Source organism: Ursus americanus, chromosome 15, assembly GCF_024610735.1.
Source record: "Ursus americanus isolate L20-20 chromosome 15, mUrsAme1.1.p, whole genome shotgun sequence".
Classification (NCBI taxonomy): domain Eukaryota; kingdom Metazoa; phylum Chordata; class Mammalia; order Carnivora; family Ursidae; genus Ursus; species Ursus americanus.
In genome coordinates this window covers 60063543-60079673 of record NC_142141.1, presented here as the reverse complement: position 1 = coordinate 60079673, position 16131 = coordinate 60063543, and the positions used below count along the sequence as shown (strand labels likewise).

General features: G+C 43.9%; 1 protein-coding gene across 1 annotated transcript in view; it reads right to left on the bottom strand.

Annotated features, from left to right (window-relative positions):
- Positions 1-16063, bottom strand: part of NSUN2 (NOP2/Sun RNA methyltransferase 2) — a 28555-nt gene extending 12492 nt beyond the window's left edge. The window contains exons 1-9 of the mRNA XM_045795924.2: positions 15707-16063; positions 15433-15590; positions 14703-14807; positions 9915-10020; positions 7603-7674; positions 6744-6828; positions 5193-5385; positions 3317-3391; positions 1307-1437 (exon numbers count right to left, since the gene is read on the bottom strand). Of these exons, the coding sequence (XP_045651880.2) occupies positions 1307-1437; positions 3317-3391; positions 5193-5385; positions 6744-6828; positions 7603-7674; positions 9915-10020; positions 14703-14807; positions 15433-15590; positions 15707-15832 (1051 nt within the window). The 5' untranslated portion in view covers positions 15833-16063. The remainder of the gene's footprint in view (positions 1-1306; positions 1438-3316; positions 3392-5192; positions 5386-6743; positions 6829-7602; positions 7675-9914; positions 10021-14702; positions 14808-15432; positions 15591-15706) is intronic.
- Between the last annotated feature and the right edge of the window lie 68 nt (positions 16064-16131).

Below are 16131 nucleotides of genomic sequence, written 5' to 3'. Positions count from 1 at the left end.
AGGCCAACTTAAGCATAGCCAAACAAAATAAAAACAACATACTAAATTCCAACCTCAAGGACACCAAAGGTGAGAACCACTAGAGAGCAAACTACACACAGCACAGGCCAGTCAGCACTGCAAACAAGGTAACCAGAAGCTGAAACAGCTGTGGATACTTGTCTCAGTGTTTACGTTCCAACTTCCTTCATACGCACGTGTGTAGCCAATGTGGAAACATTCTATTCTGGAATCCTAGTTTAAAATTTCTCATTACAGCCCTTAAGGAGAGTATGATGGGAAAGTTAACAGATCAGTAAAAACTTATGTAAGAGGAAATATTTTACATCAAACCATCACGGAAATTGTTGTTTAAAAACATTTCACCCCATCTGTCCGGTTTCCTGTATAAAACGGTGTGCTACGACCTCACGCCTGTTAGGATGGGGACTATCAAGAAAGTGGAAAGAAACAAGAGCCGAGCCGGCAAGGACGTGGAGAAGTGGGAATGCTTGTGCTCTGTCGGTGGGAATGTAGAACAGTATGGGGGAACCCCCAAAACAAACAGAATTATCATATCATCCGGCAATTCCACAAGTTATACACCCAAAACCTGAAAGCAGGGTCCCAAAGAGCTACCCGTGCAGCCACGGTATTGCGGCATGAGTCACAAGAGCTAGAACGGGGAGCACCTCTAGTGTCCACGGACAGAGAAGAGGGCAGACAGAATGTGGCACGTGTACACAGTGGGCATCTTCAGCCCTCACAGCGGCTACAACATGGAGCAGCCTTCAGGACGGTGGGCTAGGTGGAATAAGCCAGTCAACAGAAAGACAAATCTGGTCTGATCCCATCTGTGAGATCCCTAGTGATCAAACTCAGAGACAGCAGAGGATAATGGGATGGGAAATGGGGAGTTGTGTCATGGGTTCATAATTTCAGTTTTACAACATAAACCTCTCTAGAGAGATCGGCTACACAACGTGAGTGTTCTTAACACTACCAAAACACACTGTTATGAATAGTTAAAATGACGGTCGACTTCAAGTTACAAGTCTTTTACCACAACTAAGATTTTTTCAAAGAACCACTGTGATAAGGACTGACCTAATCTTTCAAACTTAACAGATAACAAATAGGCAATCCTCCTAATTCATTAAATATGACAAACCCATGACACAGGCATGTTTGTAAGTAAGGGCAGCTCACTTCAGGGTTTACAGGCTAATCATACTAGCAAACGCCCAGGAAAAGGTCTGCGTGAATATATACTATAGCAATAAACAACATTTTGAAAATGTCATACTTTATTATCGCACACGCTTACCTTCACTTTTTTCCAGCAAAGACGCTATGACTGCCTCATCTTCGATGGGGTTTAGCGAACACGTAGAGTACACCATCCTACCGCCTTCCACCAGCTGCTCAGCACCTCGAGTTGCAATCCGCAGCTGCAAGCTAAGGGTCAGATACGAAGTCACCCCGAGACCAAACATATCCAGGCAGCACACACAGCACGCATTATACCACACGTTTATTACATGTTTTTATGACAGGTTTACGATAAAACACAAAATACAAAATAAACGATTCCCACAAAAAGAACTCTTTAAGGTTCTCAATGAAGTTCCAAAAAACCCATATGCAGTGTTTCGTATCAACCAAAAAAGCATCTCTCTATATAAACAACGCGTTTACTATTCTGTTAGCCCTTCCCAACAAGCCGACAAGCAAAGCACAAAGCTGATTAGTGACTGACGTCAATATATCATGTGAGTTTCACCATTAAAAGCCTCCATACCTGTACACATTATCTGACTTTTTTTTTTTTAAAGCAAGTCACTTTTTTTTTTTTTTTAAAGATTTTATTTATTTATTTGACAGAGAGAGAGACAGCCAGCGAGAGAGGGAACACAAGCAGGGGGAGTGGAAGAGGAAGAAGCAGGCTCCCAGCAGAGGAGCCTGATGTGGGGCTTGATCCCAGAACGCCAGGATCACGCCCTGAGCCGAAGGCAGCCGCTTAACGACTAAGCCACCCAGGCGCCCCTACTTTTTCTTTTTTTAAAAGATTTTATTTATTTATTTGACAGAGAGAAAGACAGCCAGCGAGAGAGGGAACACAGGCAGGGGGAGTGGGAGAGGAAGAAGCAGGCTCCCAGTGGAGGAGCCTGACGCGGGGCTTGATCCCAGAACTCTGGGATCACGTCCTAAGCCGAAGGCAGACACTTAACGACTGAGCCACCCAGGCACCCCTATCTGACTTTTCTAAGAACAACTTATATCCCTTAGTACATTCTAATCCTAGTATCTATTTCACACACACACACACAAAACAGTTAAAAAGTACTGTAACAGAGAAACAAAATCTGCCGGAGTTATTTATGGTGAATATTCATTAGTACGCTGTAGACCACCCACAATTCTACAATTAAGAAGGTAAAATGCCGGGGCGCCTGGGTGGCTCAGTTGGTTAAGCGTCTGCTTTCAGCTCAGGTCCTGATCCCAGAGTCCTGGGATCGAGCCCCATATAGGCGAACCTGCTCAGTAGGGAGCCTACTTCTCCCTCTTTCTGCTGCTCCCCCTGCTTGTGTGCTCTCTGTCAAATAAATAAATAAAATATTAAAAAAAAAAGAATGTATAATGCTAATGTTAAATGAACAAAAGAACCCAGAGTTCTGCAAATCATATACTGCAGACGGGTGTGCTAACATCCCAATGCACAGAAAACACTACAGTGCGCAGGACAATACGGAAGTTATCCTTGAGTTATGAGATCTTCTTTTCCTTCTAACTTTCAAGAATTTTCCAAATTGTCTTTAAAGACAATAAATATTTGAGATCAAATGCTAAGCAAAATAATTCAACAAAAAAGAACAGAAAACAGAAGAAGAAAGATGAGTAGGACAGTAAAAGGTAAGTGGTCATTTCATGGAAAAGAGAGGTCTTGAAATGTTACAGGAAATTGTCATAAAAGGCACTTTTAATAAATAAAAAGCAATTTTAATAAATTAAATAAATAATAAATTCAGTTCATTTGAATGAACTGAAATGTACAGTCATCAGTTTACTACTCTGAAGAGGTTCTGAAAACAACTATTTTTGATATGTACACAAACTCTCTCAAAGGTGACCATTAACAACTCCAGCTCCAGATGCTGTCCCCAAACACAGCAATAGCCCTCTCCTGCTCCTGTGGGACAGCCCACCAGATACAGTCTGACTCATCCATGCAGCTGCCCCTCCCCAGCTCCGTGTGGGACAGCCCACCAGATCTGACTCACCCATGCAGCTGCCCCTCCCCGGCTCCGTGTGGGACAGCCCACCAGATCCAACTCACCCATGCAGCTGCAAGCTGTTCAAGGTTGTCCACTTCTTCCAGACATCAATGTTTTTTCTCATAGTGCCATCTCCACTAGAAAGGAAGATATTTAAGAACTTAAAAACTCTGTCCAGGTAGACCAATTAGAGTTTAACAATTATGTCATATTCCACCTAAATTACAAGACGGGTATTTTTATTATTATAAACACCAATTAGTACATCATCTAAATTCTCACAAACTACCATCAACTTTCTATTTCTGCTTTGGGGACATTAATGACATTAAACTTTTAAATTACACTTTAATTTCAATTAGATAAGGAAATAACAGAATTGAACAGATAACCTCGTTTAAGACTTAAAGAGATATCAATTTGCTTCCATTTAAGAGAAATACTAGCAAAACTGATTTTCAGACCTAGGACACAGAACCGTGAAGACATTTGGATTCTGTCAGTTAACAAGTCAGTTAATCAACAGTGGCATTTTAATCAGACTTATGTGAATAATGATAAACTTATGCTCATAAGGGATTTTCCACAGCAAACCCAATTAAGCCAATATCAAGATTTTTCTATGCATCAGTTAAACATTTTTGATTTTCTAATTTTACTTAATGAAAATTATTTCCATGTAAATTTTATAATACAGACTTGATCAATTCACCTTTCTGTCTACGTCTAACATTACCCCTTTTTTTTACAGGGTAATTCCTAGATCTGCTGGCTTTCTGTAGAGTAAGCTCCCTCGATGGTCTAGTTAACTTGAGGGGAAGGAGATGTAGAAGGATGAAAATGCCCTGAGATATAATGGCTTTCAAATGACATCCCTTGCTGGTACAATGGTGGCTTAAAATTATACCATAATATTTAGGACTTCCTCAGCTTACAACTCGGTGCTCATAAGGTCCCTGCATTCTTCAAGATGACATGAGAAGAGAGTTATAGGTTTCTGGTCAAAAGAGCACAGGAATGGGAAAACATCCGATCTAAAGGAAAGATCAGACAACTGTGGCTCATGACCCATTTTAAGTTTTAATTCACAGGGCGTTCTTGCAAGAATTTTAAAGCACCGTCCTACTCATATTAACGACTTACTTTCTCACAATGAGTTCTGCCACAGGCAGACAATCTGCTGTGGTTTAAACAAGATGGAGTGTGGTATCAGGCGTCTTATGTAACCATCGTGTTCCGTGCTAACAAGAGTTTTGCAGTGATTTCTGCACTCCGAGCTCCACAAATTCATGTGCTCACAAGGTGACCATGGCCTACGTCACTGCCTCTAGGAACTTAAAAGAGGTCTAAGTTTTCTCCTTTTCTTTCTGGAAAAACCCAGTTATTCAGTTGTGCCATAAGATTATCTTACAGATAAATGCTAAAAATCTAATACTTATACATAAAATTTGAAGAAATGTATGTGTACAAATACAGGCACAGTGAGTTTCTGAAAGGTCTGAACTCCCCTAAATTGCACTGTGCTGAATATCAGAAGCTTTGTCATAAAAACGCAGTGTGATTGCTTATCACTCCACAACGAGGCAGAATTGGGAATGGGGACACTTGGGAGAAACAATCACTCCTAATGATCATCTCCTGGAATGACTAGGCAGAGCTTACAATGCTACGACCCTCTCGGGGACTTCCTTTACCCTTGTGAAGATTACAGAACCATCCCATCTTGTGTCTTTGTTCCATACCCTAGCCCTGCCGTGCTGGGTGGCACTAAAATTCTGAGTGTCTGTCTTCTAATTTAGGGTCACAGAGTCTGTGTCTTCATACCAGTTGCCACGAAAACGATGTGTACAACTCTGTGCGTATTTCTGTATGCAAATTCATGTTGGTCTACATTCGATTTGATTTCCTTAGTGGATAGTAGCCTTTTTGGTCTCTTACCTGCAAGGGACATCACATAAGATGCGATCGTAAAAGAGAATCTCTTTCCTCCCGTTCACATCTATTTTGAGTCTAGGTATGCTGGACGCATCGTGGTTGACCACCATGATGCAGGGGCTGCTCAGCCTCTTGGCCTGATGAACGAGCAGATAGCAACGCTTGTTGTCCACATCATTCGCGATGACAAACCCCTCTGAGAACACAAAGTCACAGTGGCAGGTGAGATGCAGCATAAGTAGAATAATTTTCTGAAATACGTAAGCTCCTGGTTGGCAGGTGAAAAGCAGCAATCCACCAAACTTACGACCCAAGCGTAAGATTTGCCAGAATAAGCAAAGTAGTCCAAAAAGATGGCTCAGCATAGATTTTTATGATCACATGAAATTCCCAAACTGCAAAATTTATTTTTTTAATTACTGAACAATTATTCACTTTGTAACAATTATTATGCCAAAAATATCTTTTCTATTATTTTTAATAACAATTAAAACGGAGAATGAGGGGAGTGAGAAAGGGTAGAAGGCAACAGAATCCCGACAAGTGCTTAAAATACTGCGCATGTATGCTGGGCCTCCATTCTAGAACCTGTGAATCAGGTGTCTGGGGTGGGGCCCAGGCTCCTCCTGAAGGCTGCCTGGGAAATTCTGGTCTGAACCCCTGGCTAAGACCGGGGTGCCACCTCTTCTCATTTCTGGTTCCACCACTGGCAGAAAGGCACATATGCCTAAAAACATTTTATAGTTAAGACTGCTCTTAAAAAAATATGAAATGCAAAACATTGATAATGGAAAGAGGCTCTTTACCACTAATTTGGAAAAAATAACTAAAAACAGAAAATAAAAAAGACTTTATAACAAAGTTATTTGTCACAGAAAAAAACACTTAGAGCAAACAAAGCAAGCATGCCCATGAGAACAGGAGAGCAGGTGGCTTGAACAAAGGAAGGGGAAATAGAAGCAGATAAAACGTTGGAAAAGTGTTAACAGCACCACAGGCAGACGTCTTCAGAGAACCCCCAGAAAGGAGCACCAGCGACACTTCGATCGCTGCCGTGGTCTGAGCCCTCTGCACGCTCAGAACACCCCTAAGTCCAGGATGGTGCCCATTTCACACATGAAGTCCAATACTGTCGCCTACCATGGTGAGATGTGAAGCTGGCAGGCCCGAGAGCAGCTCTACAGGACACTCCACTGCATCTCGCCTGGGCAGTGAGTAACCACAAAACCAACAAACACAAAAACCCAACATGACAATGTTACAACTAAAGATTCAAACTGGAATCTACCTACTATGGCTTAACAAAGAAACACCATTTGCTTTCACAAAAGACACACACAATTCTAAAATGAAGCCACCCTCCCAATCCAATCTATGAACATGTTGGTTTGGGAACTAGTCATAGTGGTGTGCGAAATGTCCTGTCCTACTTTTGGGGACAGAAACATCTGCTTGTAACAGAAGACCCAACCCACAGGCAATGTTACCATCTCTTCCTCATATACACCCAGCAAAGTGGCATCCCGACCCTCCACAGAGCAGTCCAAAGCATACCTGGGAAAGGGACATTCATGTCGGCATGTAACATTTCAATTAATTGTGTGGTCTTTGATCCAGGCGCTGCACACATATCTAAGATCTATTAAAAAGCAAGAAATGTTCGATGTTTTATTGTAAGAAATCAAAGCTTCGACACTTAATTCAAAACAATTTTGAGTCATTCTAGTATTTTGATTTGTAAGACTTAAATACATTTCTTTACAGAAGGAATCTGTAACGTCATATATTTAACTTCCAGGGATCTCAGGAGAAAGATACTCTGTCCACAAGAACAGAATGGCCCTAGAGGCCCGTGGAAGCACTCCATTCAGGGGAGGACGAGCAAGGACACTAACTGCAAGCAGCACTATAAGCAGCCTGCTAAAGGGACAGAACCCCCAGACCTCAAACAGCCCAGCCACTTGCTGGCCCCCGAACCCTGAGCTGGTTGCTTCTATTTCTCTTTGCCTCCTTTCGCTCATCTGGAAAAACAGGGACAGTGACAGTATCCACCCTCACCGGGATGTGTGGATGTTCAAATGAACTAATGCATGGGAAGAGCACAAAGCAATGCTTGGCATGTAACAAGTTCTCAGAACATGTTCATCGTGATTTTCAATCTGACCGAGTCAGTCAAGACCACTGAAGATAATCTGTGCAGTAAACAAATTAGCAAGCAAACTTTAAAAGAGGAGAAACACAGTTAATGGGTTGTAAAATTTAAATAAGACAAAAATGCAAAAAGAACCTAAAATAAGCATTCTCTATCAAAAGCAAGCATTAAAAAAAAAAAAAAAAAAAACCACCCACCCAAGAAGTATATTAAGAAAAAACGGTGTCAACAAACAAAGACTTTCTGTTTAATACACAATACCTTATGGTGAGGGTGAGCATTGAGTAACAGTGGTGGAATCATGCTAACGGCTTCTTGACGACTGATATTTCCCTTAGAAAGTAAAAATTTAAAAAAAAATCAGGAAGAATATTTAAAAAGGTAGAAAATTTCAATATTGGGCATTATTTCATATGCAACAGAAAAAGAACACATAATCCTCATACATGCAATAAAACAGTTAATACTATCACACAGAACATTATGTAAACAGGACAGGTTTTTATACTAGTGGGTAAATGGTTGCTACCTAAAAGGCTAAGGAAGAATGACCATTAATGGCAAAACTTACTGTCAGAATATTAGAAATGCAGGTATAATCCTGGATTTTATAAAAGAAAGGGGAGTTAAAACTTACGCCGCCCAACCGCCCTCTCGAGAAAGAACGGAAGCTGGACAAGCAGCTCTCAGAGGTGGACGCGGGCACTGCCGTACTCTCGGCGGCTGGGAGCGATGCCCGCTGCCAGCAAGGCTTTCCCTCTCAGTTAACGCTGTAACTTCTATTTCAGCCCTCATCTGCCTGCAGAAGAGCCCTGTCTGCTTTCTCTTCCCAAGAACGGCCCATCAAGAAGACGAAGACCCAGCCACTGCTCCCATGTCCCAGCACCCCCACTCAGCCAACAGCCTCTAGGTCTCTGCTGGCAGGCCAGGGCATCTGTCGACATGCATGTCTGGTCTTGACGGGGTCCAGCACTGGCCTCCCTCACTGCTCTAGCTCAACGGCCGTAAGACCGAATGCCTTAGAAGTAATCATTTAAAAACAAGAGGACGTCAGCTGCCAGGAGACCTCTGCCTCACGACAGCCTGGCTCTTCTGAACCTCAGCAGCGACGCGGCGACCGCCGCCCACTTCACACCTGCACATCTGTGTGAACCGAATACAGACGCACAGCTGGGCCTGCAGATGCTCACCTCACAGGTTTCTGGCCAGCAAGGAGTCTGTGGAGAAGATCTGAATCTCCATCCACTCCCCAGGCACACTGATTCCAAGCTCCAGTTAAACGCACGATCCTGATAAGCCTGCCTCCTACGTTTGTCCAAGTTTTCCATCAAAGCATCTGAGCTACATGTATGGGGACAGGGTCCCTGACTAGACAAGCCGGCCTTCAGTCACTTCCTTCACATGCATGTTCCGAAGGGGCTTTGTAGCCTGCTTCGAATACCCCAGAGAGCACCTCACCCTACTGACGCCCAAGGAAAAACCTGCACCGGTTCCCAGCGATCCAGGCTACCAACGCTCACCTCCCATCTCCTGCACCGAAACCCGGCTCTTCAGTCTGCCCAACTGCGGGGGACTCACTCCCCACAAACCCTCTGCTCTGCCGAAGTTCAAACCTGAACTGTTCTCTTCGTTTTCCCTCACCTGACCCTCCTTCTGGGTGGAGCGCGGAGCCAGAGAACCCCTTCTTGTACGGCCCCAAGGACAAAATCAGGAATGAGGCAGCACCTAGCTCTCATTTTTCCCATATGGGGGTGGGAGTGGGGTGGGGTGGAAAGCTCGGCCAGCAGGAGGCCAGTTTGCCAGGTCACCTAAAGGGATGGAGCAGGGGCAGGAGAGCTGCGGGGCCAGCAGAGAACAGGGCAGGGCCGAGGGCCTCGAGGCGAGACGCGTGGGAACCACAGGGATCCTGCGAGCCCACCCAGGAGCTCAGGATGGAAAGAAATGAACAGCATCTGGGCAAACACTGAGGTTTTCCTGGGCTAGAGAAAGGAGACTAGAGAACAGGAAGGGGGAACTCGGATTTTCAATACTAAAAACACGCAGGTACCTGGCTGAATCATGTGAGGCAGGCGGGAGCGGCTACTCTGACAGAGGGGGCGTGAGGCTAAAGCTAAGACGTTCGGGGACTGAACCGAACCCAGGAATTTGGGACGGCAAAGAGGCAGGGTGAAGACACAGTGCTGCGAGAGAACCGAAGTCGTCAAGGTCAGGTTTTGTTGGGTTTTTGTGGCGAAGGTGGAGCAGAGACCGGAGCCCAGAAAGAGCAGACACGAGGAAGCAGGAGCGGACGGAGTCGCCGCCTGACCGTGCAGTGCGGACCCAGGCGAGCAAGGAAGGAAATGACGCACCAAGGGGACAACTGCGGCTGACACCCTCCCCGAATTCCACAACTGGACACATCAAAGAAGAGAGGAGCTGCAGGAGTCCTCAGAAATTAGGCGACCAACACACTTCTCTGTATGCCGCATCTACCCCATCGCTCCCGGTGACACGTGGGGACAAAACTAGAACCAAGATACTGAGGCGCATTTCAAGCTTCAAGGGAACCAACAAATCTAAAGAAATCTACTCACAGATTCAGTTTCGCTAACCAGAAACTGGTGAAACTTTTCCAATTGTGGAGACTTTCTCAAGATTTTTCGACTTAAATTTGTGTGCCAGGCAAGTTCTTCAGGATACCTGACCAAAAAGAAAATAAAGCATCCACGAATTATATATATTAAAGTGCTCTCTTAACAACTTCCTGCTTCTACAGATCATACACCAATGAGACACCCAATTTTGCTCTACTCCCTCCCATGCACGATCCTCTTCGTGTAGCCGGCCAATACTGCAGCGTGACTAACTGGATCACGGCCCAGGCAGAAAGAGGAGAGCCAGGCGGCTTGAAGAGATACGTACATGATGTTACCATTAAACTGCAATGATGAATGTTCAAGAATAGATGAGAAAATGGAGACTCCTCTGCTCTTCACTATCTATGCTAATAATGGTACAGAGACCATCAGGAAAAAAGTCAGTTAAGCACTGACTCTTGATTTCAGCTCAGGTCATGATCTCAGGGTCCTGGGATCAAGCCCCAAGTTGGGCTCTGCGCTCAGAGGGAGTCTGCTTGGTACTCTCCCTCTCCCTACGCCCCTCCACACATTCTCTCTCTCGCAAATAAATCTTAAAAAAAAAAAAAAGGCATAACAATTTAAAAAAATGCAGATCACACAAACAAAATCACACAGTTGAAGAGCTATCAAAATGTTTGACATTTAATTGCAATCTTTTCTACAGTATTTTTCATTATGTCTACAACAAAACAGCCTAATAATGTACTGAAATACTTTACACACCAAAAAACCCTGGGATCACCACTGCATTGACTTGCACTCCTAAACTATTATTTATACAGACCTAAGAATGAAGAAGCCTTTCCTGCCATTTCTGTACTTAAACTTTCTAGAATGATGACATCGGCAATTAGGAAATAGGTCTCTTTAAACGTGGCTCACGCCGATCACTGAGCTCCAACGACTCCAGTCAGCACGCTGCTATGACAGAGCCACACTCACCCAACCCAGCACCACGCTATGGACTACATGGTACTCAGTGACTGGTACTCAGTGATAAGTCTCACTTCAGTTTTAGTACTCATTACTCAGTATTTCCAAGCGTCAAATTGTAGCAAAGGTGACAGCCATGAAAATGAAACCAGAACACTTGCAAAACAATATGACTGCTTTGAAACAAGAGTGATTAGTTAAAACAAACTCAGGCCTGGATATTTTAAGACACTACTCGACTATCATGCTTATGAGATATATCTGGGAAGTACTTTCTACCAAATAATGAAAATAAAACTGGCTGAATCTGTTCACAGCTGCCCTCCAGCTGTCCCAGAACTTTGTCTCTCTTCCCTATGCCTGGTGCTTTTTCAGTATTTAACCTGCTTCCAAAATCTAAAACCAAAACACAACCATACTTCTCAGGCCATTAAAAAAGAGTTTAGTTTTAAATATTTGGCCTCCTTAGAGGTGAAATGGTGGGAATACACTCAAATTTGCTCTCACCTGCAGTATTTGGCAAAATCTTTGCAAGATTGGGAGCCAAAAGCCTACTTTTATGAAATTTCCTGCAACCCCGAACTGAATGTGATCAATGACCTCTACGAAATTTCTTGCAACACTGAACCGTACACGATCAATGACTTCTACGAAATTTCTTGCAACCCTGAACTTTATGTAATCAAGGATAGTGAATCATGCAAGTTACCACCTTGCCAAATCACTAAAACAGCATGAAACTGAATGCAACATGCATTCAATCAACCAGGAATTGTTCAATTCAGCTATTAATCATTAATAGCTGAATTTTCATTTTCAAATAAAGATAAGCAGCTTAGATATAATCTGAGGAAGTATTTCCTTATGTACCTATCAGACTGAATTTAAAAAAATGGAAATTTACTAGGATGAAAATTCCACGGCAAGTAATTTAGACTGTGAAAGCTATTAATTTAAAAAAAAAATACTTAAGAACTTTCAAATCATTAAATACAAAAACTGACAGTTAAAATGAAAAAGCATGCGTCCTATATAGCTTCAGGAACCATTTTTTTGGACCAAAAAATGTTTATTAAAATCTTTGTAGCTTTTAACATCAAGAAGATATCTTAAAGAACTAAATTTAATTTTTAGTTGTGTTAATCAAATGTAGTCCTTAAAGTCCTACTTGGAAACTTGTCAGGTCTTCTGAGGATGAATTAAAAGTACCACTGTCATATTTATACCTCAAAAATTCTTACAGGAGAAAAAATCTCTGATAATATATAATTTACAATAAGTCATCTTCAATCCACATTAAAAAGAACATAAACAGAATGACAATAAGGTATACTCTTCAACAACCAATTGTTAAAACGAGGCTTTTGTAAAAATGCTTCGGGATAATACCTTACAGTTCTGAGTCAACAAAAAGGAAAAAAAGAAATCTGCCCAAGCTATGAGTCCTACACTTAATATTCCTTCTAGAAGACATGGTTCCCAAAAACACTTTCCTAAATTTAATTCCACTATGTACCTAAAGTTTAAGACTATTACACAATTTATTTGTTTTTTGAACAACACAGAAAACTACTGAAGTCTTGGTAAGTTTCTTCCTTGCTTTCTTGCCAAGACTCTTATCAGTAGCCCACACATGATCAGCAAATTTGACTGAATGCTTGTACAGTAAAACTTATTCTGCAACTATCACTGATAATGGAAAAGCGGAGTGTTAGGAACCCAATCACACAGTATGTTTTTCACACCCTTCAGCTGTGTGCTCAAAGATTACAGCAAACAGCAATGTGAGAAGAATCACTGGTAGTTACTAGAGAGTGACTCCTATTGCTTCTTCAACCAGACAACCCACAGGGCCTTTCTCAGATGTTGGAGAACTGCCTATTGATGTACCCCTTGCTGCTGTCCAACAATCAAGATGGAAAAGCACCTGTTAAATGGTACAAGGGCTAACAAAAGTTTAACTGCAGTTTGCAGAGAACAATAAAAATAGCAAGCCTAATTCTCATGGATCTCTCGGAACCTGCAGAAGAAAATGCCCACAATGACCCACACAGAGGCACCTTTTTCCTACAGGACTGCATGCTTTTCAGCTTCTCTTACTGGCTATCAGACTAAATCTGAAAAGCTGCATTTTTAAACAAGAGGTTTAAGGAACAAAGGTTTTCCACTGATTATATGAAGCAGCCAACCTGCAAGAAAATTAGAAATGTGCACAAAGGCAACCTTAAACCCACTTCTTTTGAAAGTATCAGATGGCCCCTGCGTCAAACACCAGTACCATCAGTCAAATCTCCAAACCAAAGCACTGGTTAAGTGTATAACCTAGCTACTAGGAGAGGGGAGGAAGCTTGAGGATGTGAACGCTAGCTCACTCAGCAATGTCACAGGTACAACACCTAGAAAAAACATTTTCCTTTTTTAGTGACTTCAGTACAGCGGGCACGCAATCAGTAACCCCCTGAGTCCTTTCCTGTGTCAGGACATACGAGCTTTTGAAATCTGACTAAAATGTCTGATAAAAAAAAAAAAATACCATTATGCAAATTTTTGGCTTAAAATTGTGGGTTTATTCTTATATCCCAGAAATGTATTTTACAATGGTGACATTTGCTTTTGAGCTCAGCTGAATACGGAGTTTAGCATTTGGCCATTCAGCCTCTACTCAAACTGTGTGTGCTGTGCATATCTGTGATATGGCCACTGAAAATCCAAATGACCAAAGGGAGAAAGTAAAGCAAGAAAATCTATAGCCCATGATGAATGAAAAACCTGATCTTGGTTTGTCACCACTGAAGGGCATCCAAAAAGAAAAGATAATATCATACACATTAATAACCAAAAATCTCAAAAGTTGTCAGAAAGTGCTGGTTAAATTCACCTTTTCATAGCGATCATTTAAAACTGTTGTCTGGTGAGAACTGTCAACGCCTCAAAGCTGATAATCTGAAATGTGGAACTGTAACAGTTAACGCTAATGATTTTTGTGTAAAAGTTAACCCAGGGCTTGGCGCCTCTGTAGTTTGTGCTTGAGTACTCCTGGTGTTTTACAGGACAGGTGGACTGCCTTCACTGGAATGAAACTTGAACTGGGCCATGAGAAACAAAGAACCCAAAGGATGCCTCCAGGACAAGTAGAGAAAGGGTTAGCATTCAGGGCAAGGGTCTATTGGAGCACTAGAGACACTGGAAATACAGAGTCAGGGGCACCTGGGTGGCTCAGTTAAGTGCTGACTTTTGATTTCGGCTCATGTCATGATCTTGGGTTGTGAGATTGAGCCTTGTGTCGGGCTTCCTGCTAAGGGCAGAGTCTGCTTGAGATTCTTTACCCCTCCCTCTTCTTCCCCCTCTGCTCCTTGTGTGCACTCTCTTTAAAATAAATAAAACCTTAAAAAAAAAAAGAAGGAAGGAAATACAGAATCAGCTGGAGCTGTCTGTCGCAACCTTTGTCAGGCTGAGTCCTTTTGATGAAGGTAGGAGAGCCACACGGCAAGTTTCCAAGTGAGGAATCAAGAGGTTTAAATGGAAATGGGTAGAAGTGGTACCATCATAGAAGGAAACAGGCTGATCGACTTGCAAAACTTAACTGAACCAATTAAGTCTTAGAGAGTCTCAAACTGCACTAAAAGCTGCACACGGGTATAAAGTAATATGGGCAAAAAGCCCTGGGTAAGAGCACACAAAGATGTCTGTAAAGTACATTTAGATTCTCTGGCACTAGTAGAAAACACGTTGCCAAAAACCAAGCTGTCAGATGAGAAAGATTAAAATCCCAAGAAAACCTCCAACAGGATGAAGACTTGTTTTACCTACCAACTCAGGGGCTGTGGAACTTCAACTTTCTGACCGTCCACCTCCAGGTCTTCCAATTCCTTGAAATACTTGTTCTTTAAACAGTGGAGAATCTCCTTTGCGTGACTATTAAAAAATAAGTAAGTTTTGATCCAATCTGAAAGGCTAATATATTTTATCTTTTGTGAACCTAAGATAACAAGTGTCTTAAAACTAAAACCATCTTCGCACTGAAAGCAGACCTCTTTCATCACGGCCTTTCTACCCTATTCCTTCCAGTTTAAAACTCTCGTTGCTTCATCGCTAAAGGATAAGCTAAACAGACTACTGCTGCATTCTTTCCCTCCTAAATATTCCTGCAGTTCATATTTACTTGCAACTTATCTCGGAAAGATGGAACTACAAAGATTTAAAAAGACAAGAAACCCAGAGTTTCGCACAAACTATGTAATGTCATAAATTTTCTAAGTGTTCCAAAGAGGAGGCATCCTCAGCTCTCGAATGCCCAGGAGTCCATGCTTTCTCAGACTGTATTTTCGTGTCTTCTAGCCTCCTGACCTGCAACACCTCCCAGGCCTATTCCGTTGACTCCTCTGCTCCCTCCTCAATGCTTCCAGACGCTGGAATCCACAGCACCGGTAAGCATCTCCCGGCCCTTAACACTCATCGGGGGCCAGGTGGGGCGAGGGGAGCACCCTTGTCCTGAAGTGACCCCAACTCCAGGAAATCATGGCTCTGCACGACCCCCTACCTTTTGTAACCAGTAATTCGCAAAGTGGCCGGGAGGGGCTCCCTGAGCGCTTCCATGAACTGGTCCCACTCGCCCTCAGGCACGATCTTGAGCTCCTGGTAGTAGTGCTCGAAGAGCTTGTTCTCCTTGACGATCTCTGGGTACCCGCCTTCCCAGCCCTGAGGAACGACAGACGCGTCTACCCAGGGGCGGAGGAGCAGCCCCGCGCCGTCCCGAAGGCCGCGGCAGCCGGGAGACGAACCGGGGCCCTGCCCGCCCGCGCCCCGGCTCCTACCGCATTCTGACGCTTGCCGCCGCCCTCGGCGCCGTCCTCCGTGCGCGGGGGCCGCTGCTGCCGCTGCTGTTGCTGCTGCTGCTGCTGCTGCTGCTGGAGCCGCCGGCCCCGCGCCCGCCGCCCCATGGCCCACGCGGCCGCGCACGCCACCCGCACACAGCGTCCCGCCACCGCCGGCCGCGCGGATTTCCGGGCTGGCGCGTGAGGCCCCCTGGGCTCCGCGCCTGCGCCTTTCCCGAGCCCGCGGGCGCTGCTGGGAAGGCGCCCAAAGCGCCGTGACCCTTGCTCCCGCAGAGCAACGACCAAAGAGAAACGCTGGGAGCCCTGAGCGGGAAGGGGGCCAACGGAGAGCAGCTCCCAGGTAGCCCGCGCGGGCTCCGGCAGCTCCGCGGACAGCCCGCGGTCGCGCGTGCGCACGTGCGCAC